The 23,630-nt window shown below is 44.1% G+C and overlaps 1 protein-coding gene and 1 non-coding gene across 3 annotated transcripts in view; both read right to left on the reverse strand.

Moving 5' to 3' along the window:
- Positions 1-23,630, reverse strand: part of mcf2la (mcf.2 cell line derived transforming sequence-like a) — a 249,981-nt gene that overhangs the window by 116,607 nt on the left and 109,744 nt on the right. For both annotated transcript variants that reach the window (XM_067992473.1, XM_067992474.1), the window contains exons 10-11: positions 17,748-17,867; positions 11,305-11,496 (exon numbers count right to left, since the gene is read on the reverse strand). In XM_067992473.1, the coding sequence (XP_067848574.1) occupies positions 11,305-11,496; positions 17,748-17,867 (312 nt within the window). The remainder of the gene's footprint in view (positions 1-11,304; positions 11,497-17,747; positions 17,868-23,630) is intronic.
- trnar-ccg (transfer RNA arginine (anticodon CCG)) lies at positions 8,446-8,520 on the reverse strand. The gene has a single exon. It is a non-coding gene; the product is annotated as a tRNA-Arg (tRNA).

Genomic DNA, 23,630 nt, shown 5'->3' on the forward strand with positions numbered 1-23,630 from the left:
ACGACTTAGCTTTGCGTCTCCCAGATCATGAGCCTGTACAGCAGAGAAACTCCTATGCCCCAACCAACTCTACTTTTATGCTTCCCAATCAACTGTAGGCTTTTCTTTTTAACAATAAATAATAATATAAAATCAAATTATGTAAAAATAAGGAAGAAAGTATGACTTCCAAATGGGGGCTGAATTACACGTGTGCCGTGGCGAAATGATCCCCCGCCCTCTTAACCTGCTTCACCACACATGGCTGACCGACTCGTATATTGTATAACTAAAATACGGACGATAGCGTATACATGTCATATCTAAAATACTTAAAACGGTCAATACATATCATCTATATCTTATTAAAAATTTTATATCTGCACAAGCACCACTTGACTTCCTGTTGTCACATTTGTTGTGACGCTTTTCCTCCATTATAAATTTCTGTTTACACTTAGAATGGATTTTCCCTATGTAAACTTGTCACGCTGATTGCGCAATTACGAGTGAAGACGGAGCAGCTTTCTAAGCTGTCTGCGCCAACTCAGCCGCCATTTTGATTTTCTTAACCTTCCACAAGGTGAGGATTAAATGTTTTGATTCAGCTTCTTTTATTTTTAAGTAATAAATACTTAAAATCCAATATAATACATGAATACTGTCTTTTTTTATTATTCGTTTATGGGACGTGGGCGTCACTGGCAAGGCCAGCATTTATTGCCCATCCCTAATTGCCCTTGAGCAGCTGGTGGTGAGCTGCCTTCTTGAACCACTACAGTGTGGTGAAGGATCTCCCACAGTGCTGTTAGGAAGGGAGTTCCAGGATTTTGACCCAGCGACGATGAAGGAACGGCGATATATTTCCAAGTCGGGATGGTGTGTGACGTGGAGGGGAACGTGCAGGTGGTGTTGTTCCCATGTGCCAGCTGCCCTTGTCCTTCTGGGTGGTAGAGGTCGTGGATTTGGGAGGAGTTGTCGAAGAAGCCTTGGCGAGTTGCTGCAGTGCATCCTGTGGATGGTACACACTGCAGCCACAGTGCACTGGTGGTGGAGGGAGTGATTGTTTAGGGTGGTGGATGGGGTGTCAATCAAGCAGGCTGCTTTGCCCTGAATGGTGTCGAGCTTCTTGAGTGTTGTTGAAGCTGCACTCATCCAGGCAAGTGGAGAGTATTCCATCACACTCCTGACTTGTGCCTTGTAGATGGTGGAAAGGCTTTGGGGAGTCAGGAGGTGAGTCAATCGCACAAAATACCCAGCCTCTGACCTGCTCTTGTGGCCACGTATTTATGTGGCTGGTCCAGTTAAGTTTCTGGTTAATGGTGACCCCCAGGATGTTGATGGTGGGGGATTCGGCGATGGTAATGCCGTTGAATGTCAAGGGGAGGTGGTTAGATTCTCTCTTGTTAGAGATAGTCATTGCCTGGCACTTGTCTGGCGCGAATGTTACTTGCCACTTATGAGCCCAAGCCTGGATGTTGTCCAGGTCTTGCTGCACGCGAGCACAGACCGCTTTATTATCTGAGGGGTTGCGAATGCAACTAAACATCCCTATTTCTGACCTTATGATGGAGGGAAGGTCATTGATGAAGCAGCTGAAGATGGTTGGGCCTAGGACACTGCCCTGAAGAACTCCTGCAGCAATGTCCTGGGGCTGAGATGATTGGCCTCCAACAACCACTACCATCTTCCTTTGTGCTAGGTATGACTCCAGCCACTGGAGAGTTTTCCCCCTGATTCTCATTGACTTCAATTTTACTAGGGCTCCTTGGTGCCACACTCGGTCAAATGCTGCCTTGATGTCAAGTGCAGTTGCTCTCACCTCACCTCCGGAATTCAGCTCTTTGTCCATGTTTGGACCAAGGCTGTAATGAGGTCTGGAGATAAGTGGTCCTGGCGGAACCCAAACTGAGCATCGGTGAGCAGGTTATTGGTGAGTAAGTGCCGCTTGATAGCACTGTCGACGACACCTTCCATCACTTTGCTGATGATTGAGAGTAGACTGATGGGGCAATAATTGGCCGGATTGGATTTGTCCTGCTTTTTGTGGACAGGACATATCTGGGCAATTTTCCACATTGTCGGGTAGATGCCAGTGTTGTAGCTGTATTGGAACAGTTTGGCTAGTTCTGGAGCACAAGTCTTCAGCACTACAGCTGGGATGTTGTCAGGGCCCATAGCCTTTGTTGCATCCAGTGCACTCTGCTGTTTCTTGATATCTCGTGGAGTGAATCGAATTGGCTGAAGACTGGCTTCTGTGACAGTGGGGATATCAGGAGGAGGCCGAGATGGATCATCCACTCGGCTCTTCTGGCTGAAAATGGTTGCAAACACTTCAGCCTTGTCTTTTGCACTCACGTGTTGGACTCTGCCATCATTGAGGATGGGGATGTTTACAGAGCCCACCCTCCTCCCGTTAGTTGTTTAATTGCCCACCACCATTCACGACTGGATGTGGCAGGACTGCAGATTTTTGATCTGATTCGTTGGTTGTGGAATCGCTTAGCTCTGTCTATAGCATGTTCCTTCCGCTGTTTAGCACGCATGTAGTCCTGTGTTGTAGTTTCACCAGGTTGGCACCTCATTTTTAGGTACGCCTGATGCTGCTCCTGGCATGTTCTTCTACACTCCTCATTGAACCAGGGTTGATCCCCTGGCTTGTTGGTAATGGTAGAGTGAGGAATATGCCGGGCCATGAGGTTACAGATTGTGCTGGAGTACAATTCTGCTGCTGATGGCCCACAGCACCTCATGAATGCCCAGTTTTGAGCTGCTAGATCTGTTCTGAATCTATCCCAACTAGCATGGTGGTAGTGCCACACAACACGTTGGATGGTGCCCTCAGTGTGAAGACGGGACTTCTTCTCCACGAGGACTGTGCGGTGGTCACTCCTGCCAATACTGTCATGGACAGATGCATTTGCGACAGGTAGATTGGTGAGGACGAGGTCAAGTAGATTTTTCCCTAGATCATACCAAGATCGTTTAAAAAGTGGCCATCCAGCTCAGCTTCGCCATGTGGTGTTTGTGGCCCAATGTTATGCTTCCCATGAAACTTGGAGTATCAACAGCAACCCACTCGAGCTCCTGGTTGTATCTTTTGACTGACTGGATGCCATTCTGCTGTCAAGGTTGTGTCCTGCAAGATTTCTTTCACAAACTCACTCCTCTCCCCCTTCTCTCCATCTCATCCAGGGGAAGGGAGGAGGAAAGGGTACTAGCCAACTGCCTGACAAAAGCTACTGCATAGGTTACAGATTGTGCTGGAATACAATTCTGCTGCTGCTGATGGCCCACAGCGCCTCATGGATGCCCAGTTTTCAGCTGCTAGATCTGTTCCGAATCTATCCCATTTAGCGTAGTGGTAGTGCCACACAACACGTTGGATGGTGTCCTCAGTGTGAAGATGGGACTTCGTCTCCAAAGGACTGAGAGGTGGTCACTCCTACCAATACTGTCAAGGATAGATGCATTTGCGACAGGTAGATTGGTGAGTGGTCTGTGCGTGGTGGTTCAGGGTGATTCAGAAACATTGGTTTGCAATACTGCTTTTCTACCTATTGTTACTGCAACACACTTAAAATGGAAACAGACAGCTATAACACCATCTACTGGCGGAACTGGTAATGCGAGTATAAGTGAAGCAAGTATCAGTGGGGGAGCATTTAGGGAGCAGCGATCATAGTATCATAAGGTTTAGAATAGCTATGGAAAAGGACATGGACCACTCTAAAGTAAAAATACTCAATTGGAGGAGGGCCAATTTCAATGGGATGAGAACAGATCTGGCCCGGATAAATTGGAATCGAAGATTGGCAGGCAAAACTGTAATTGAATAGTGGGCGGCCTTTAAAGAGGAGATGGTTCGGGTACAGTCTAGGCACATTCCCACACGCAGAAAGGTAGGGCAACTAAAACCAGAGCTCCCTGGATGACAAAAGAGATAATGAGTAAGATGAAATGGAAAAAGTGGCGTATGACAGATGTCAGGTTGATAACACAAGTGAGAACCAGGCAGAATATAGAAAGTTCAGAGGGGAAGTGAAAAAGGAAATAAGAGGGGCAAAGAGAGAGTATGAGAATAGACTGGTGACCAACATAAAAGGGAATCCAAAGGTCTTCTACAGGCATGTAAATAGTAAACGGGTTGTAAGAGGAGGGGTGGGGCCGATTAGGAACCAAAAAGGAGATCTACTCGTGGAGGCAGAGGGGATGGCCAAGTACTTTGCATCTGTCTAGACCAAGGAAGAAGATTCTGCCAGAGTCTCAGTAAAGGAAGATATAGTTGAGATACTGGATGGGCTAAAAATTGAAGAAGAGGTACTTGAAAGGCTAGCTGTACTTCAAGTAGATAAGTCACCTGGTCCAGATGGGATGCATCCTAGGTTGCTGAGGGAAGTAAGGGTGAAGGTACTGGCCATAATCTTCCAAACATCCGTAGATACGGGGGTGATGCCAGAGGACTGAAGAATGCAAACATTAATCCTAGTTTAAAAAAGGGTGTAAGGATAAACCCAGCAACTATAGGCCAGTCATTTTAACCTCAGTGGTGGGGATATTTTTAGAAACGATAATCCAGGGCAGAATTAACAGTCACTTGAACGAATGTGGATTGATTAGAGAAAGCCAGCACGGATTTGTTAAATGCAAATCGTGTTTAACTAACCTGATAGAGTTTTTTAATGCGGTAACAGAGAGAGTAGATGAGGGCAATGCAGTTGATGTGCTGTATACGGACATTCAAAAGGCGGTTGATAAAGTGCCGCATGGTAGGCTTATCATCAAGATTGCGGCCCTTGGAATAAAAGGGGCAGTAGCAATATGGATACAGAATTGGCTAAGTGACAGGAAACAGAGTAGTGGGGAACGGTTGTTTTTCTGACTGGAGGGAGGTGTACAGTGGTGTTCCCCAGGGATCGGTGCTGGGACCACTGCTTCTCTTAAGAACATAAGAACATAAGAAATTGGAGCAGGAGTAGGCCAATCGGCCCCTCGAGCCTGCTCCGCCATTCAATAAGATCATGGCTGATCTGATCCCAACCACAAATCTAAAGAACACAAGAAGTCGGAGCAGGACCCGGCCACATAGCCCCTGGGCCCTCTCCGCCACCCACAGGGCATTGACCGATCCGAACTCAGCTTCATGTCCAATTTCCTGCCCGCTCCCCATAACCCCTAATTCCCTTTACTTCTAGGAAACTGTCTATTTCTGTTTTAAATTTATCTAATGATGTAGCTTCCACAGCTTCCTGGGGCAGCAAATTCCACAGACCTACCACCCTCTGAGTGAAGAAGTTTCTCCTCATCTCAGTTTTGAAAGAGCAGCCCCTTATTCTAAGATTATGCCCCCTAGTTCTAGTTTCACCCATCTTTGGGAACATCCTTACTGCATCCACCCGATCAAGACCCTTCACAATCTTATATGTTTCAATAAGATCGCCTCTCATTCTTCTGAACTCCAATGAGTAGAGTCCCAATCTACTCAACCTCTCCTCATATGTCCGCCCCCTCATCCCCGGGATTAACCGAGTGAACCTTCTTTGTACTGCCTCGAGAGCAAGTATGTCTTTTCTTAAGTATGGAGACCAAAACTGTATGCAGTATTCCAGGTGCGGTCTCACCAATACCTTATATAACTGCAGCAATACCTCCTTGTTTTTATATTCTATCCCCCTAGCAATAAAAGCCAACATTCCATTGGCTTTCTTGATCACCTGCTGCACCTGCATACCAACTTTTTGATTTTCTTGCACTAGGACCCCCAGATCCCTTTGTACTGCAGTACTTTCCAGTCTCTCGCCATTAAGAAAATAACTTGTCCTCTGATTTTTCCTGCCAAAGTGCATAACCTCACATTTTCCAATATTATATTGCATCTGCCAAATCTCCGCCCACTCACCCAGCCTGTCTATATCCCCTTGCAGGTTTTTTATGTCCTCCTCACTCTCTACTTTCCCTCCCATCTTTGTATCATCTGCAAATTTTGATATGTTGCACTCGGTCCCCTCCTCCAAATCGTTAATATAGATTGTAAAGAGTTGGGGACCCAGCACCGACCCCTGTGGAACACCACTGGTTACTGGTTGCCAGTCCGAAAATGAACCATTTATCCCAACTCTCTGCTTCCTGTTCGATAACCAATCCTCCACCCATGCCAGAATATTACCCCCAATCCCGTGATTTTTTATCTTAAGTAATAATCTTTTATGTGGCACCTTGTCGAATGCCTTCTGGAAGTCTAAATACACTATGTCCACTGGTTCCCCTTTATCCACCCTATACGTTATATCCTCGAAGAACTCAAGCAAATTTGTCAGACATGACTTCCCCTTCATAAAGCCATGCTGACTTTGTCCTATTAAATTATGCTTATCTAAATGTTCCGTTACTGTCTCCTTAATAATAGACTCCAAAATTTTACCCACCACAGATGTTAAGCTAACTGGCCTATAATTTCCAGCCTTCTGCCTACTACCCTTTTTAAATAACGGTGTTACATTAGCAGTTTTCCAATCTGCCGGGACCTCTCCTGAGTCCAGGGAATTTTGGAAAACTATCACCAAAGCATCCACAATCCCTACTGCCACTTCCCTCAAGACCCTAGGATGGAAGCCATCAGGTCCAGGGGATTTATCCGCCTTGAGTCCCATTATTTTACTGAGTACCATCTCCTGAGTGATTTTAATCCTATTTAGCTCCTCCCCCCCGAGAGTCCCCTGTTTGTCCAGTGTTGGGATATTCTTAGTGTCCTCTACTGTAAAGACTGAAACAAAATATTTGTTCAGCATTTTTGCCATCTCCATGTTTCCCACCATTAATTTCCCGGTCTCATCCTCTAAGGGACCTATGTTTGCCTTAGCCACCCTTTTTCTTTTTATATAACTATAGAAACTCTTGCTATCTGTTTTTATATTTTTTGCTAATTTCTTTTCATAATCTAACTTCCCTTTCTTAATCAATCCTTTAGTTACTTTTTGCTGTCTTTTGAAGAATTCCCAATCTTCTATCCTCCCACTAAGTTTGGCTACCTTATATGTCCTTGTTTTTAGTCGGATACTATCCTTGATTTCTTTACTTAGCCACGGATGGCTGTCATTTCTTTTACACCCTTTTTTCCTCAGTGGAATATATTTATTTTGAAAGTTGTAAAATAACTCCCTAAATGAACACCACTGCTCATGTACCGTCTTACCCTTTAATCTATTTTCCCAGTCCACTTTAATCAATTCCGCTCTCATACCATCATAGTCTCCTTTATTCAAGCTCAGTACGCTTGTTTGAGAATCAACCTTCTCACCCTCTAATTGGATATGGAATTCAACCATGTTGTGGTCGCTCGTTCCAAGGGGATCCTTAACTAGGACATTATTAATTAATCCTGACTCATTACACAGGACCAGGTCCAAGGTTGCCTGCCCCCTTGTAGGATCAGTTACATACTGCTCAAGAAATCCATCCCTGATGCACTCAATGAACTCGTCCTCAAGGCTGCTCTGCCCAATTTGATTTGTCCAGTTAATATGATAATTAAAATCCCCCATAATTATGGCTGTTCCCTTATTACATGCCCCGACTATCTCCTGATTAATACTTCTTCCAGCAGAGTTGCAACTATTAGGAGGCCTATATACTAAGCCCACTAATGTTTTTTTCCCCTTATTATTCCTTATCTCCACCCAAACTGTTTCATTATCTTGATGCTTTGTCCCAATATCATTTCTCTGTATTACAGTGATTCCTTCCTTTATTAACATAGCCACCCCACCTCCCCTTCCTTCCTGCCTGTCCTTCCTGATTGTTAAATACCCTGGCATATTTAATTCCCAGTCGTTGTCACCCTGCAGCCATGTTTCTGTAATGGCCACAAGATCATACCCATACGTAGTTATTTGTGCCGTTAACTCGTCCATTTTATTACGAATGCTACGTGCATTCAGATAAAGAACTTTCAAATCTGTTTTGTGACGCTTAGTTCCTGCTTTTTCCTTTTTTAACACTTTACCTATTACTCCATACCTTCTGTCCCTTCCTGTTACGCTTTCCTCTCTCTCCCTGCTCAGGTTCCCAACCCCCTGCCACTTTAGTTTAAACCCTCCCCAACAGCACTAGCAAACACTCCTCCTAGGACAGCGGTCCCGGCCCTGCCCAGGTGCAGACCATCCGGTTTGTACTGGTCCCACCTCCCCCAGAACCGTTTCCAGTGTCCCAGGAATTTGAATCCCTCCCCCTTGCACCATTCCTCTAGCCACGTATTCATTTGAAATATCCTCCTATTTCTACTCTGACTAGCACGTGGCACTGGCAGCAGTCCTGAGATTACTACCTTTGAGGTCCTATTTTTTAATTTACCTCCTACCTTCCTATATTCTGCTTTTAGGACCTCATCCCCTTAAATTTAAGTGACCAAACTGTCACACAACAGTTGATTGTAAGTGTTTTATGATTTGTTGCACAGTGCAAGTTTGTTTCACCCCAGATGGGATTTGAACCCACAATCCCTCGCTTCGGAGGCCAGTGCCTTATCCATTAGGCCACTGGGGATGTACTTGATTATATATTAATGGCTTGGACTTGGGTGTACAGGGCACAATTTGCAGATGACAAAAAACTTGAAAGAGTAGTAAACAGTGAGGAGGATAGCGATAGACAGCCTGGTGGCATGGGCAGACATATGGCAGATGAAATTTAACGCAGAAAAATTCGAAGTGATACATTTCGGTAGGAAGAACGAGGAGCGGCAATATAAACTAGAGGGCACAACTCTAAAAGGGGTACAGGAACAGAGAGACCTGGGGGTATATGTGCACAAATCATTGAAGGTGGCAGGGTCGGTTGAGAAAGCGGTTAAAAAAGCATACAGGATCCTGGGCTTTATAAATAGAGGCATAGAGCACAAAAGTATGGAAGTCATGTTGAACCTTTATAAAACACTGGTTTAGCCACAAATGGAGTATTGTGTCCAGTTCTGGGCACCACACTTTAGGAAAGATGTGAAGGCCAAAGAGAGGGTGCAGAAAAGATTTACTCGAATGATTTCAGGGATGAGGGACTTTAGTTACATGGGTAGACTGGAGAAGCTGGGAGAAAGTAGAATATGAGAGTAAACTAACAAGAAATATAAAAATGGATTGTAAGAACTTCTACAAGTATGTAAAAAGGAAGAGATTAGTGAAAGTAAACGTGGGTCCCTTAGAGGCTGAGACAGGAGAAATTATAATGGGGAATAAGGAAATGGCAGAGATGATAAACAAATATTTTGTATCTGTCTTCACAGTGGAACACACAAAAAACATACCAGAAATAGCAGGGAACCAAGGGTCTAATGAGAGTGAGGAACGTAAAGTAATTAATATTAGTAAAGAAAAAGTACTTGAGAAATTAATGGGATTAAAAGCCGACAAATCCCCAGGACCTGATGGCCTACATCCGAGGGTTCTAAAAGAGGTGGATGCATTGGTTGTGAACTTCCAAAATTCCCTAGATTCTAGAGCGGTCCCAGTGGATTGGAAGATAGCAAATGTGACCCTGCTATTCAAGAAAGGAGCGAGAAGGAAAACAGGGAACTACAGACCAGTTAGCCTGACGTCAGTCGTCAGAAAAATGCTGGAATCCATTATTAAGGAAGTGTAATGGGCCACTTAAAAAATCATAACATGATTAGGCAGAGTCAACATGGTTTTATGAAAGGGAAATCGTGTTTGACAAATCTAGTAGAGTTTTTTGAGGATGTAACCAGCAGGGTAGATAAAGGGGAACCAGTGATGTAGTATATTTGGATTTTCAAAAGGCATTCGATAAGGTGCCACATAAAATGTTGTTACACAAGATAAGGGCTCCTGGGGTTGGGGGTAATATATTAGCATGGATAGAGGATTGGTTAATAGACAGAAAACAGAGAGTAGGGATAAACGGGTCATTATCAGGTTGGCAGGCTGCAAGGATTGGTGCTTGGGCCTCAGCTGTTTACAATCTATATTAATGACTTAGACGAAGGGACCGAGTGTAATGTATCCAAGTTTGCTGACAATACAAAGCTAGGTAGGAAAGTAAACTTTGAGGAGGACACAAAGAGTCTGCAAAGGGATATCGACAGGTTAAGTGAATGGGCAAGAAGGTGGCAGATGGAGTCTAATGTGGGGAAATGTGAGGATATTCACTTTGGCAGGAAAAATAAAATAACAGAATATTTTTTAATTGGTGAGGAAGTATTAAAAGTTGGTGTTCGGAGGGATTTGGGTGTCCTTGTACACGAAACACAAAGTTAACATGCAGGTACAGCAAGCAATTAGGAAGGCAAATGGTATGTTGGCCTTTATTGTAGGGGGTTTGGAGTACAAGAGTAAGGAAGTCTTGCTGCAATTGTACAGGGCTTTGGTGAGACCTCACCTGGAGTACTGTGTACAGTTTTGGTCTCTTTACCTAAGAAAGGATATGCTTGCCTTAGAGGCGGTGCAATAAAGCTTCACTAGATTAATTCCTGGAATGAGAGGGTTGTCCTATGAGGAGAGATTGAGTAGAATGGGTCTACACTCTCCGGAGTTTAGAAGAATGAGAGGTGATCTCATTGAAACATAAAAGATTCTGAGGGGGCTTGACAAGGTAGATGCTGAGAGGCTGTTTCCCCTGGCTGGAAAGTCTGGAACTAGGGGGCATAGTCTCAGGATAAGGGGTCGGACATTTAAGACTGAGATGAGGAGCAATTTCTTCACTCAGAGGGTGGTGAATATTTGGAATTCTCTATCCCAGAGGGCCATGGATGCTCAGTCGTTGAGTATATTCAAGACTGAGATCGATAGGTTTTTGGTCTCTAAGGGAATCAAGGGATATGGGGAATGTGGAACTGAGGTCGAAGATCTACCATGATCTTATTGAATGACGGAGCAGACTTGAGGGGCCGTATGGCCTACTCCTGCTCCTATTTCTTATGTTCTTACGAATCTATCTGTGTTTAGATTATCTTTTCAAAGTATATATGCCTTGACATGAGGTGTGAAAGAAATGTGCAGTTTGATGTGGGTCCTTTTATTTTTAACTCATTTGATGAGCATAAATGGTTTATTAAGGAGGAAAGACACGAAAGAGTAAATTCTCCGATTGCATGTTTCCAGTGCACAGCCTTGCCTGCTAGGAGCAAATTATCAGGGAATCACCCGGATGCACAACCATGATTTTTAGTTTAATGAATGGAAAATCCTGGACCACGTGATTTGCCATATACGCTCCCAGTGGGTGCCTAAAGCATGCAATCGGAGAGTATACCCTTAAAGCCCATGCTTGGATTGTATACAATTCCCAATTTTCTACGTAGTGCATCAGTACTTATACCTGTTCCAGCCTCTTGTGCAACTCCATTGATTGATTAAGTAATTCCTTCTTGGTTTTTATTCCGTTCACTAGGCTGTCACAGACACCTCTCAGCTCATTGCATTTGGGGAGTATTGAATCCACGGCGTAGTGATTGTCCTCTATCAGATGATCTCCCTGGAATGCCAAGGCTTCAGCTCTCTCCAATGCTCCCTGTTACAACACAAACATTTTATTTTCCAAAAGACAATCATTTTGGTGTTTTTCTTTAAATACTTGATTTTGTAACTGCATCTACAATACGGAAAGCACAAGTGAGCTTTGCTTAATGAAAGAATGAAAGCCAGATAGAAATCAACATGATGTAATTTAGAATCATAGAACGATCAGCACAGAAGGAGGCCATTTGGCCCATCATGTATGTGCCAGCTCTTTGAAAGAGCTATCCAATTAGTCTCACTCCTCTGCTATTTCCCCATAGCCCAATAACTTTTTCCACTTCAAGTATTTATCCAATTCCCTTTTGAAAGTTACTATTGAATCTGCTTCCACCACCCTTTCAGGCAGTGCCTTCCAGATCATCATAACTCGCTGCGTAAAACATTTCTTCCTCATGTTGCCTCTGGATCTTTTGCCAATTACCTTAAACCTGTTACCGATCCTTCTGCCACTGGAAACAGTTTCTCCTCATTTACTCTATTAAAACCCTTCATGATTTTGAACACCTCTATTAAATCTCCACTTAACCTTCTCTGTTCTAAGGAGAACAACCCCAGTTTCTCTATTCTATCCATGTAACTGAAGTCTTTCATTCCTGGTGCCATTCTTTTAAATCTCCTCTGCACCCTCTCTAAGGCCATGACATCCTTCCTAAAGTGTGGTGCCCAGAATTGGCCACAATTCTCCAGCTGAGGCCCAACCAGTGTTTTATAAAGGTTTAGCATAACCTCCTTGCTTTGTACTCTATGCCTGTATTAATAAAGCCAAGAATCCTGTATGCCTTTTTAACAGCCTTCTCAACTTGTCCCGTCACCTTCAAATATTTATGTACGTGCACCCCAAGGTCTCTGTTCCTGCACCCCCTTTAAAATTGTACCATTTGTGCCTCATTCTTCCGACCAAAATGTATCACTTCACACTTCTCTGCGCTAAATTTCATCTGCTATGTGTCTGCCCATTTCACCAGTCTGTCTATGTCCTCCTGAAGTGTGTTACTATCCTCCACATTATTTACTACATTTCTGAGTTTCGTGTCATCTGCAAACTTTGAAATTATACCCTCTATACCCAAGTCCAGGTCATCAACATAAATCAAAAAGAGCAGTGGTCCTAATATTGACCCCTGGGGGACACTACTGTATACTTCCCTCCAGTCTGAAAAACAACTGCTCACCACTACTCTCTGCTTTCTGTCCCTTAGCTAAATTCTTATCCACACAGCCATTGCCCCTTTAATCCCATGGACTTCAATTTTGCTAACACATCTATTCTGTGGTACTTTATCAAACACCTTTTGAACGTCCATATACACATCATCAACCACACTACCCTCAGCAACCCTCCCCATTACTTCATCAAATTTGTACACATTTATTGGGATATTTAAAAAATAATTTAAGTATCATATTATTTCATGCATTTGACGTCAACTCCTGGCCCCATCTTCATTTTCACAGAGTAAGTAATCCTATTACTGAGGGCTCAGGAGAGTTATCCCTTTAGGCAATCCTTAAATACTTTGCATATTTGTGGTTTACAGTCTTCAGAGATTTTTTTTAAAAGCAAGGTCAAAGGGACACTCTTAACTGGACATTATGATGATCATCAAGACCATTTTATCCATCTCCTGGGTGATTCTATCCCAGATTTAACTAGAATAAAATCAGAAATAAAGGAAACAGATTGTAAGTGTAGAAAATCTGCAGCAAAAACAGAGACTGCTGGAAATACTCAATATGTCAGTGTGCATCTGTAAAGAGATAAGACAGGTTAGCCTGTCTGTTCTCTACAGACTGACCTGCAGTGAACTGCCAGCATTTTCTGTTTTTATTGTAACACTATCTAAATTTCTATCTAGAAAACATTCTAACAGTATCTAGATTACATTGTACACTATCCAGATTACATTATGACAATATCTAGATTACATTGTACACTATCCAGATATTATGACAATATCTAGATTACATTGTAACACTATCTAAATTACTTTATAACACCATCATAGATACAGCACAGAAGGAGGCTATTTGGCCCATCATGCCTATGGTAGAGCTACCAAATTGGTCCTGCTCCCCTGCTCTTTCCCCATAGCCCAGTAATTTTTTTCCATTCAAGTATTTATCCAATTCCCCTTTGAAAGTTACTATTGAATCTGCTTCCACCACCCTTTCAGGCAGTGAATTCCAGATCATTGCAACTCGCTGGGTAAATTTTTTTTTCCTCATGTCGCCTCTGGTTCTTTTGCCGATCACCTTAAATCTGTGTCCTCTGGTATTGATCCTTCTGCCACTGGAATCAGTTTCACCTTATTTATTCTTTCAAAACCCTTCATGATTTTGATCACCTGTCAAATCTCCTCTTAACCTTATCTGCTCCAAGGAGAACAATCCCAGCTTCTCCAGTCTCTCCACATAACTGAAGTCCCTCATCCCTGGTACCATTCTAGTAAATTTCTTCTGCACCCTCTCCAAGGCCTGACATCCTTCCTAAAGTGTGATGCCCAGAATTGAACACAATACTCCAGCTGAGGCCCAACCAGCGTTTTATAAAGGTTTAACATAGCTTCCTTACTTTTGTATTCTATGCCTCCAGTAATAAAGCCCTGGATTCCATATGCTTTTTTAACAGACTTCTCAACCTGTCCTGCCACCTTCAGCGATTTGTGTACATACACCCCCGGGTCTCTGTTCCTGCACCCCCTTTTAAAATTGTACCATTTAGTTTACATTGCCTCTCTTCATTCTTCCTACCAAAATGTATCACTTCACACTTCTGTATCTAAACTATATTCCGACACTATATAGATTATATTCTAATAGTAGTCCTGAACTCATTTAGGTCAGGACGCTGGAAAGTGCCCTTCAGGACTGTTGTCTGCAGTTTGCAGGGTCAGGGGGAAGGAACCTTTTTTGCACGAATCAGGCAGGCATAAACGCCTTTTCACATCCCTGACACCCACCTGCCCGGTACCATTGGAAACTTTGGCATGACTCCGCTCGTGGTGAATTGTTCAGGCAGGCACGCCCCCCCAACCACCCCAACCCCCCCCCCCCCCCCCCCCGCCAACAAGCACTCCATCAATTGGCCCCTGAGCAAGGGGGTCAAATCATGACATTGAAAAAAAATTCCTTCCTCTTCTGTGGTCCAAGCTACTGACCTGTCCTGGATCCCACTGGTGGTGCCCACATGCAACACTGTGAAGGCCAGTACACCTCTAATTACTAGGTGTACCAGCTTCCACTGTACATCCGGGTTCCTCCCGTGGGTCAGTTTAGAGAGTTCCCACGCCAGCTACCATTACCATTACATAGAATGTACAGCAGAGAAACAGGCCATTCGGACCAACTGGTCCCTGCCTGTGTTTATGCTCCACATGAGCCTCCTCCCTCCCTACTTCATCTCACTCCATCACCGTCTATTCCTTTCCCCCCCATGTGTTTATCTAGCTTCCCCTTAAATGCACCTATGCTATTCGCCTCAATTACTCCTTGTGGTAGCAAGTTCCACATTCTAACCATTCTCTGGGTAAAGAAGTTTCTCCTGAATTCCCCATTGGATTTATTAGTGACTATCTTATATTTATGGCCCCTAGTTCTGGTCTCCCCGCAAGTGGAAATATCTTCTCTACATCTACCCTATCAAACCCTTTAATAATTTTAAAGACCTCTATCAGGTCACCCCTCGGTCTTCTCTTTGAGAGAAAAGAGCTCCAGCCTGTTCAATCTTTTCTGATAGTTATAAACTCTCAGTTCTGGTATCATCCTCGTAAATCTTTTTTGCATCTTCTCCAGTGCTTCTATATCCTTTTTGTAATATAGAGACCAGATTGTACTATGCCGGGTCCCTGCTATAGTCCCCACCACTGGCTCCATCACAGACCAATCATTGGCCTTGAAACGATGGAAAGAAGTGCTGCAACTCATAAGTCAACAGAGAAACTTTCAAAAACGGAGACACCTGGTGTGACCAGGCATCTATTATTTCCATGAGGATTCCGCCATTCTGCTGACAGTGTTATGGTGGCGGATCAGTGGATCATTAATACATTTCAAAGCCAATATATGGATAACATGCTAAATGTATTTAGATTGCATTCCAACAGTGGCTAGGCAATATTCTAATAGTATCTGGGTAACCAGAGAGTAACCAGACTTTATTCTAACCCAAAGCAGACCGCATTCCCACGCTAATCAGACCGCAATCCAACGCTGACCTGACCGCCTTCGCACAGTGACCTGACCGCCTTCGCACAGTGACCTGACCGCCTTCGCACAGTGACCTGACCGCCTTCGCACAGTGACCTGACCGCCTTCGCACAGTGACCTGACCGCCTTCGCACAGTGACCTGACCGCCTTCGCACAGTGACCTGACCGCCTTCGCACAGTGACCTGACCGCCTTCGCACAGTGACCTGACCGCCTTCGCACAGTGACCTGACCGCCTTCTCACAGTGACCTGACCGCCTTCTCACAGTGACCTGACCGCCTTCTCACAGTGACCTGACCGCCTTCTCACAGTGACCTGACCGCCTTCTCACAGTGACCTGACCGCCTTCTCACAGTGACCTGACCGCCTTCTCACAGTGACCTGACCGCCTTCTCACAGTGACCTGACCGCCTTCTCACAGTGACCTGACCGCCTTCTCACAGTGACCTGACCGCCTTCTCACAGTGACCTGACCGCCTTCTCACAGTAACCTAAAGCTAACCAGACTGCATTCTAACAGTAACCAGACTGCATTCTAACAGTGTATGGATTTCATTCTATCAGTGTCTAGATAACTTCTATCAGTATCTAGATTACTTCTAACAGTACCTACAGCAGTGTTGTTACAGTTTTGGGTTTGTTTTAGAAATTCTCCCAGATTCAGTGCTGCTGGTTACTCCAATAATCAGACTCCATGTCTCTGGTGCTTGGGGGTTCACCCATACTGCCCAATATCTAATTATACAACAGCGCAACCTGGACTCTAATAGGGCCCCCTTGTGATCTGAACTTGACAACGTGTCTTTCAAATGTGCTTTCATGTGTGCTTCACCAATCTTTCAGCAAAGAAAGAACTTGCATTTCTATAGACCCTTTCACAACCTCGGGAGATCCCAAAGTGCTTTACAGCCAATGAAATACTTTTGAAGTGCTATCACTGTTGTAATGTAGGAAATGTGGCAGCCAATTTTTGGCACAGCAAGATCCCACAAACAGCAATGTGATGAATGAGCAGATAATTTGTTTTAGTGATGTTGGTTGAGGGATAAATATTGGCCAGGACACCAGGGAGAACTCCCCTGTTCTTCTTCGAATAGTGCCATGGGATCTTTTACATCCACCTGAGAGGGCAGATAGGGCTTCGGTTTAACATGTCATCTGAAAGACGACACCTCTTCAGTACTGCACTGAAATGCCAGCCTAGAATATGTGCTCAAATCTCTGGAATGGGGCTTGAACCTATGGCCTTCAGACTCAGAGGTAAGAGTGCTACAACTGAGCCATTGGTAGATGGACTGATAATATTTTAGTGAGACAATACAAGTTACAAGTTGTTAAGCTGCTTCACTTCACGATAGCAAGTGACTACACAGAGTAACACTTATAATCAAATCGCACTTATTTTGCTTAACTTCAAACACTTTTTCATGAACAAGAAAAATAATAAATCATGTCCTGTCCCTGGCTAGCTTTGTTCAGTCCAGCCTTGGATGGCACTAGCCTTACAATAAACTGTCCAGTCCTTTCATGCCTTTCTCTCAGGAGACTATTCTGATTGATCTATTGACCTGTGCCCTTTTTTGACAAGAAGTGGGGTGGGAGGCCATTCTTCCATCTTTTCTCCTGACCAGAGGTTGAGAAGCAGATCCATCAATTAACCCGCTCCAACCCCCCAAGATTGGACTCTCAGCAGACAACCCTATCCTGGGTTTTGATATTTTCTACCTTTCCCAATATTTGATGTGAATGCCTATTGGGAGACTGAGATGAGTTCATGAATGAGTTATTGTACCTGGTGGTCGTGGAACACACCTTCAATGCCTGGTTCATTCATTAATTAAACACCTCTGTCTCAGTGGCTGCAGTGCATGGCTCCAGGGAGAATTTTAAATGTGCAAACACACTTTAATAAAGCCCAACATTTAAATGTAACTCATTTCCAAATTCCTCCTGTAGAAAAATGGTCAAAAGATCCTGAAACACAACAATACCGAGATTACATTTTAACAGGATCTAGACTGCATTGTAACAATCACCTGAGATTTTTCTTCAAAGCTGCAAAGATCCCTGACAATGTGGGCCACATGGGACGAGCTGTTTCCGATATCTGTGAAGGTACTGTGCCGTTCTGTTACAATATCCAAAGCTGTCTTGACCTAAAACAGCAAGGAAATGAGAGATGCATAAAATGTTGCCAATCCTCCAAATCTGACATAGGTTTGGATAGTCACGTATTTTGATATTGGATATCTCCAATTACTACACTTTTATTCCAGCTTGCATATGTTGAAAATTTAAGTGTAACTTTTGACGTTTTACTAATGTTTGCTAAAAGCACTGGCGGATACATCAGATTGGGGGGTGTCCAAGGTATGACCTGCTGGCCAAGTGCAGCCAGTGAGCTCCTTTTACACAGCCCACAAAATCTCCCGAGTTTCTTTTTACACTGCATGCTAGGGGACATTTACCTGGGTCTGCACCCAGGTGAACTGGATCACTTGGGAGCAGTGAATATCGGCAAATCAGGTGATTCTTATACTGTGCTCAGAGACCTCATTGCAGAATGCAGCACACAATAACTACAACTTGAATTTATATAGTTCCTTCAACGTTAACATAGAAACATGTCCCAAGGCACTTCACAGAAGAGTAATTAAACAAAATGGATGCACAGCCAAAGAAGATATTACGAGAGGTGACCAAAAGATTGGTCAGAGAGGTGTGTTTTAAGGAGGCTCTTTTTTAAAAAAAAGAGATGGAGAGGGAGAAGGTTTGAGTGGGGCCTAAGTGGCTGAAGGCTCAGCCGCCGCTGATGGGGTAAAGGGAGGTATGGATGCACAAGATGTTAGAGTTAGAGGAGCGGAGAGTTCGGGAAGCATTGTAGGGCTGGAGGAGGTTATAGAGATAGAGAGGGTCGAGGCAATGAAGGGATTTAAACACGAGGATAAGAAAGTTAAATCTGAGGCATTGGGGGACCAGGAGCCAATGTAGGTCGGTGAGGATAAGGGTGATGGGTGAGCAGAACTTGGTGTACATTGGGTTACAGGCAGCAGAGTTTTGGATGAGCAGAAGTTTATGGAAGGTGGAGAAAGAGAGGCTGGCCAGGAGGGCATTGGAATAGCTGAGTCTAGAGGTGACAAAGGCATCATTGAGAATTTCAACAGCAGATGGACTGAGGTAGGAGTGGAGGGTGCTGGTGTTAAGGAGGTGAAAGTAGGCTGTCTTTGTGATGGACTGAATATGGGGTTGAAAGCTCATCTTGGAATTGAATAGGATACCGCGGCTGAAAATAGTCTGGCTTTGCTTAAGACAGTGATCAAGGAGGGGGAGTGGAATCATTCACAGAGGTGCAGAGCTTCTGCTGGAGGTTGAAGATGATGGCTTCCGCCTTACGAACGTTTAGCTAGAGGAAGTATAGAGACATCCAAGGTTGCATATGCATTCCAACAGTACAGAGGCGGTGGAGGGGTCGAGAGAGGTGGTGGAGAGGTAGAGCTGACCCCATGTTTGTAGATGATGTCTCTGAGGGACAGCATGTAGGGAGTGCTCCTCCTGGGCCCACAAAAAAACTCCAGCCCTGAACCAATGCTTGGGTCTCCAGTTACCAAGAACATTGGAACAGGAGTAGAACATTCAGTCCCTTGAGACTGTTCCGTCACTCAATTAAATCATGGCTGATCTGCTTTTTTAATCCATCTACCTACCTTAGTTCCATAATCCTTAATTTTTGCCGAACAAAAATCTATTAATCTCAGCTTTGAAATTATCAATTGACCCCCAGCCTCAACAGCTTTTTGGGGGAGTGTTCTCCAGATTCCCACTACCCTTTGTGTGAAAAAGTGCTTCCTGACATCACCCCTGAATGGCCTAGCTCTAATTTTAAGATTACGTCCCCTTGTTCTGGGCTTTCCAGAGGAAATAGTTTCTCTCTATCTACTCTATCAACTCCTTTAATCATCTTAAACACCTTAATTACATCACCCCTAAATCTTCTATACTCGAGGGAAACAGTTTTATGAAATAGAGAATTTGAGGCAAAGCTCTGAAGCAGGAGTCTTTATTAAGAAGAAAGTAGAGTGTGTTAAGGCTTTCTACTTGCTATCATATGGAATGCAATCCAGATGTCAAAAGGCATTCCTTAATGAGGGTGATAATAGGTGCAGTAAATAAGTAAATACTAATCATAAGAGTTTCTTACTGCTTGTCTTCATGTTGAGCTATGGGTAAAGGAACACATAGGGAAAGGAAGGGGATGTGACGAATGTTATGGTTCCATATGGCATATTTCAGGGAAGTGGTGTTCAAGATTTGTTGAGTGTATTCAGGAGGAATTTCTCATTCAGTATGTGGATGGCCCGACCAGAGAGGGGGCAAAACTTGACCTCCTCTTGGGAAATAAGGAAGGGCAGGTGACAGAAGTGTTAGTGAGGGATCACTTTGGGACCAGTGATCATAATTCCATTAGTTTTAAGATAGCTATGGAGAATGATAGGTCTGGCCCAAAAGTTAAAATTCTAAATTGGGGAAAGGCCAATTTTGATGGTATTAGACAGGAACTTTCAGAAGTTGATTGGGAGAGTCTGTTGGCAGGCAAAGGGACCTCTGGTAAGTGGGAATTGTAAACAATTTTACAACACCAAGTTATAGTCCAGCAATTTTATTTTAAATTCACAAGCTTTCGGAGGCTTCCTCCTTCGTCAGGTGAACGATGTGAACCTGACGAAGGAGGAAGTCTCCGAAAGCTTGTGAATTTAAAATAAAATTGCTGGACTATAACTTGGTGTTGTAAAATTGTTTACAATTGTCAACCCCAGTCCATCACCGGCATCTCCACATCATGGTAAGTGGGAGGCTTTCATAAGTGTGTTAACCAGGGTTCAGGGTAAGCACATTCCTTATAAAGTGAAGGGCAAGGCTGGTAGAAGTAGGGAACCTTGGATGACTCGGGAGATTGTGGCCCTAGTCAAAAAGAAGAAGGAGGCATATGACATGCATAGGCAGCTGGGATCAAGTGGATCCCTTGAAGAGTATAGAGATTGCCGGAGTAGAGTTAAGAGAGAAATCAGGAGGGCAAAAAGGGGACATGAGATTGCTTTGGCAGATAAGGCAAAGGAGAATCCAAAGAGCTTCTACAAATACATAAAGGGCAAAAGAGTAACTAGGGAGAGAGTAGGGCCTCTTAAGGATCAACAAGGTCATCTATGTGCGGAACCACAAGAGATGGGTGAGATCCTGAATGAATATTTCACATCGGTATTTACGGTTGAGAAAGGCATGGATGTTAGGGAACTTGGGGAAATAAATAGTGATGTCTTGAGGAGTGTACATATTACAGAGAGGGAGGTGCTGGAAGTCTTAACGTGCATCAAGGTAGATAAATCTCCGGGACCTGATGAAATGTATCCCAGGACGTTATGGGAGGTTAGGGAGGAAATTGCGGGTCCCCTAGCAGAGATATTTGAATCATCGACAGCTACAGGTGAGGTGCCTGAAGATTGGAGGGTAGCAAATGTTGTGCCTTTGTTTAAGAAGGGCGGCAGGGAAAAGCCTGGGAACTACAGACCGGTGAGCCTGACATCTGTAGTGGGTAAGTTGTTAGAGGGTATTCTGAGGGATAGGATCTACAGGCATTTGGAGAGGCAGGGACTGATCAGGAACAGTCAGCATGGTTTTGTGAGAGGAAAATCATGTCTCACGAATTTGATTGAGTTTTTTGAAGGGGTAACCAAGAAGATAGATGAGGGCTGTGCAGTAGACGTGGTCTACATGGACTTCAGCAAAGCCTTTGACAAGGTACCGCATGGTAGGTTGTTACATAAGGTTAAATCTCATGGGATCCAAGGTGAGGTAGCCAATTGGATACAAAATTGGCTTGACGACAGAAGACAGAGGGTGGTCGTAGAGGGTTGTTTTTCAAACTGGAGGCCTGTGTCCAGCGGTGTGCCTCACGGATCGGTGCTGGGTCCGCTGTTATTTGTTATTTATATTAATGATTTGGATGAGAATTTAGGAGGCATGGTTAGTAAGTTTGCAGATGACACCATGATTGGTGGCATTGTGGACAGTGAAGAAGGTTATCTAGGATTGCAACGGGATCTTGATAAATTGGGCCAGTGGGCCGATGAATGGCAGATGGAGTTTAATTTAGATAAATGTGAGGTGATGCATTTTGGTAGATCGAATCGGGCCAGGACCTACTCCGTTAACGGTAGGGCATTGGGGAGAGTTATAGAACAAAGAGATCTAGGAGTACAGGTTCATAGCTCCTTGAAAGTGGAGTCACAGGTGGATAGGGTGGTGAAGAAGGCATTCAGCATGCTTGGTTTCATTGGTCAGAACATTGAATACAGGAGTTGGGATGTCTTGTTGAAGTTGTACAAGACATTAGTAAGGCCACACTTGGAATACTGTGTACAGTTCTGGTCACCCTATTATAGAAAGGATATTATTAAACTAGAAAGAGTGCAGAAAAGATTTACTAGGATGCTACCGGGACTTGATGGTTTGACTTATAGGGAGAGGTTAGACAGACTGGGACTTTTTTCCCTGGAGAGTAGGAGGTTTAGGGGTGATCTTATAGAAGTCTATAAAATAATGAGGGGCATAGATAAGGTAGATAGTCAAAATCTTTTCCCAAAGGTAGGGGAGTCTATAACGAGGGGGCATAGATTTAAGGTGAGAGGGGAGAGATACAAAAGGGTCCAGAGGAGCAATTTTTTCACTCAAAGGGTGGTGAGTGTCTGGAACAAGCTGCCAGAGGCAGTAGTAGAGGCGGGTACAATTTTGTCTTTTAAAAAGCATTTGGACAGTTACATGGGTAAGATGGGTATAGAGGGATATAGGCTAAGTGCAGGCAATTGGGACTAGCTTAGTGGTATAAACTGGGCGACATGGACATGTTGGGCCGAAGGGCCTGTTTCCATGTTGTAACTTCTATGATAAGAGAGCGAGGCAGGATCAGTGGAAATTTGAAAGATGCTTCCTACAATGCAATCGTGCCAAGTTTGTCTCCGTCCTTTTTACCTCCTCATGAGGTCGTTGAGTTACTTCCCACATTGAGTAGCCATGCAGAGGTTGCTGGCTGTCTCCTTCCACTGGGCCTGAACTATGCCCTTCATCAACCTCCTTTCCTTTGTGCCCAAAGGCTGGGTTCTCCTTTGCCAGATTTCAGCCAGCACCAACTCAACTGAAGAGTCAGTAAATCTTAGGCACTTGGTTTCCTGAAGAGCCACCAGAATGGGACATTGGAGTAAGCCAAATTGTTTGAGACATAAAATGGCTGCCATGCCCCTACAAGTTGCTGCTTCGCTCCCCTCCCCACTATTAGGCTCCCAATAAGGAGCACAAATAGTATTGGGAGCCAACCATATCAAAATGCAGTTAATCAAAGCAAATAGGACAGGGTCACACCATTGGGTGGAAATGCCAGTTAGAAACCTGCCAGAGGAAAATCTAGTCCTAAGCATAACCTGACACAAGTATTGCAAGTTTTGTTAGTTACCTATAAAGCTTGAGGGAAGAGCCAAGCTACTTTTAAACGAACACAGGCTGTGTGATTAGTTCCGTGTATGACAACCAGTTATTTGTGTTTGTGGTCAACAATTATTTAAGTCCAGGAAGTCCCGGTAATTGTTTATCAAAAGAAGCTGTAACTGTTCGAACTGGTGAGTCAGCTTGGAACGGACAAGAGATACTGGCCCCGATATTTAGGGGGAGGCGGGGGAACCCGGCAAGGCCGGGGACACTTGCATGGCACAAAACCCACTGCTTTAAAAACGGCAACAGCCGTCTACGCGTACGTTCCCCATTTTTTCATTTTTAATGCCCCGACCCTCTCCCGCCCATCGTTGGGTGGGGGGAGTGGCGGTTAATATAGAGGTGAGAGTTTATATTATATTCCCTGCATTGGGAAGAAATAC

The sequence above is a fragment of the Heptranchias perlo genome, chromosome 11, assembly GCF_035084215.1.
Source record: "Heptranchias perlo isolate sHepPer1 chromosome 11, sHepPer1.hap1, whole genome shotgun sequence".
Classification (NCBI taxonomy): Eukaryota; Metazoa; Chordata; class Chondrichthyes; order Hexanchiformes; family Hexanchidae; genus Heptranchias; species Heptranchias perlo.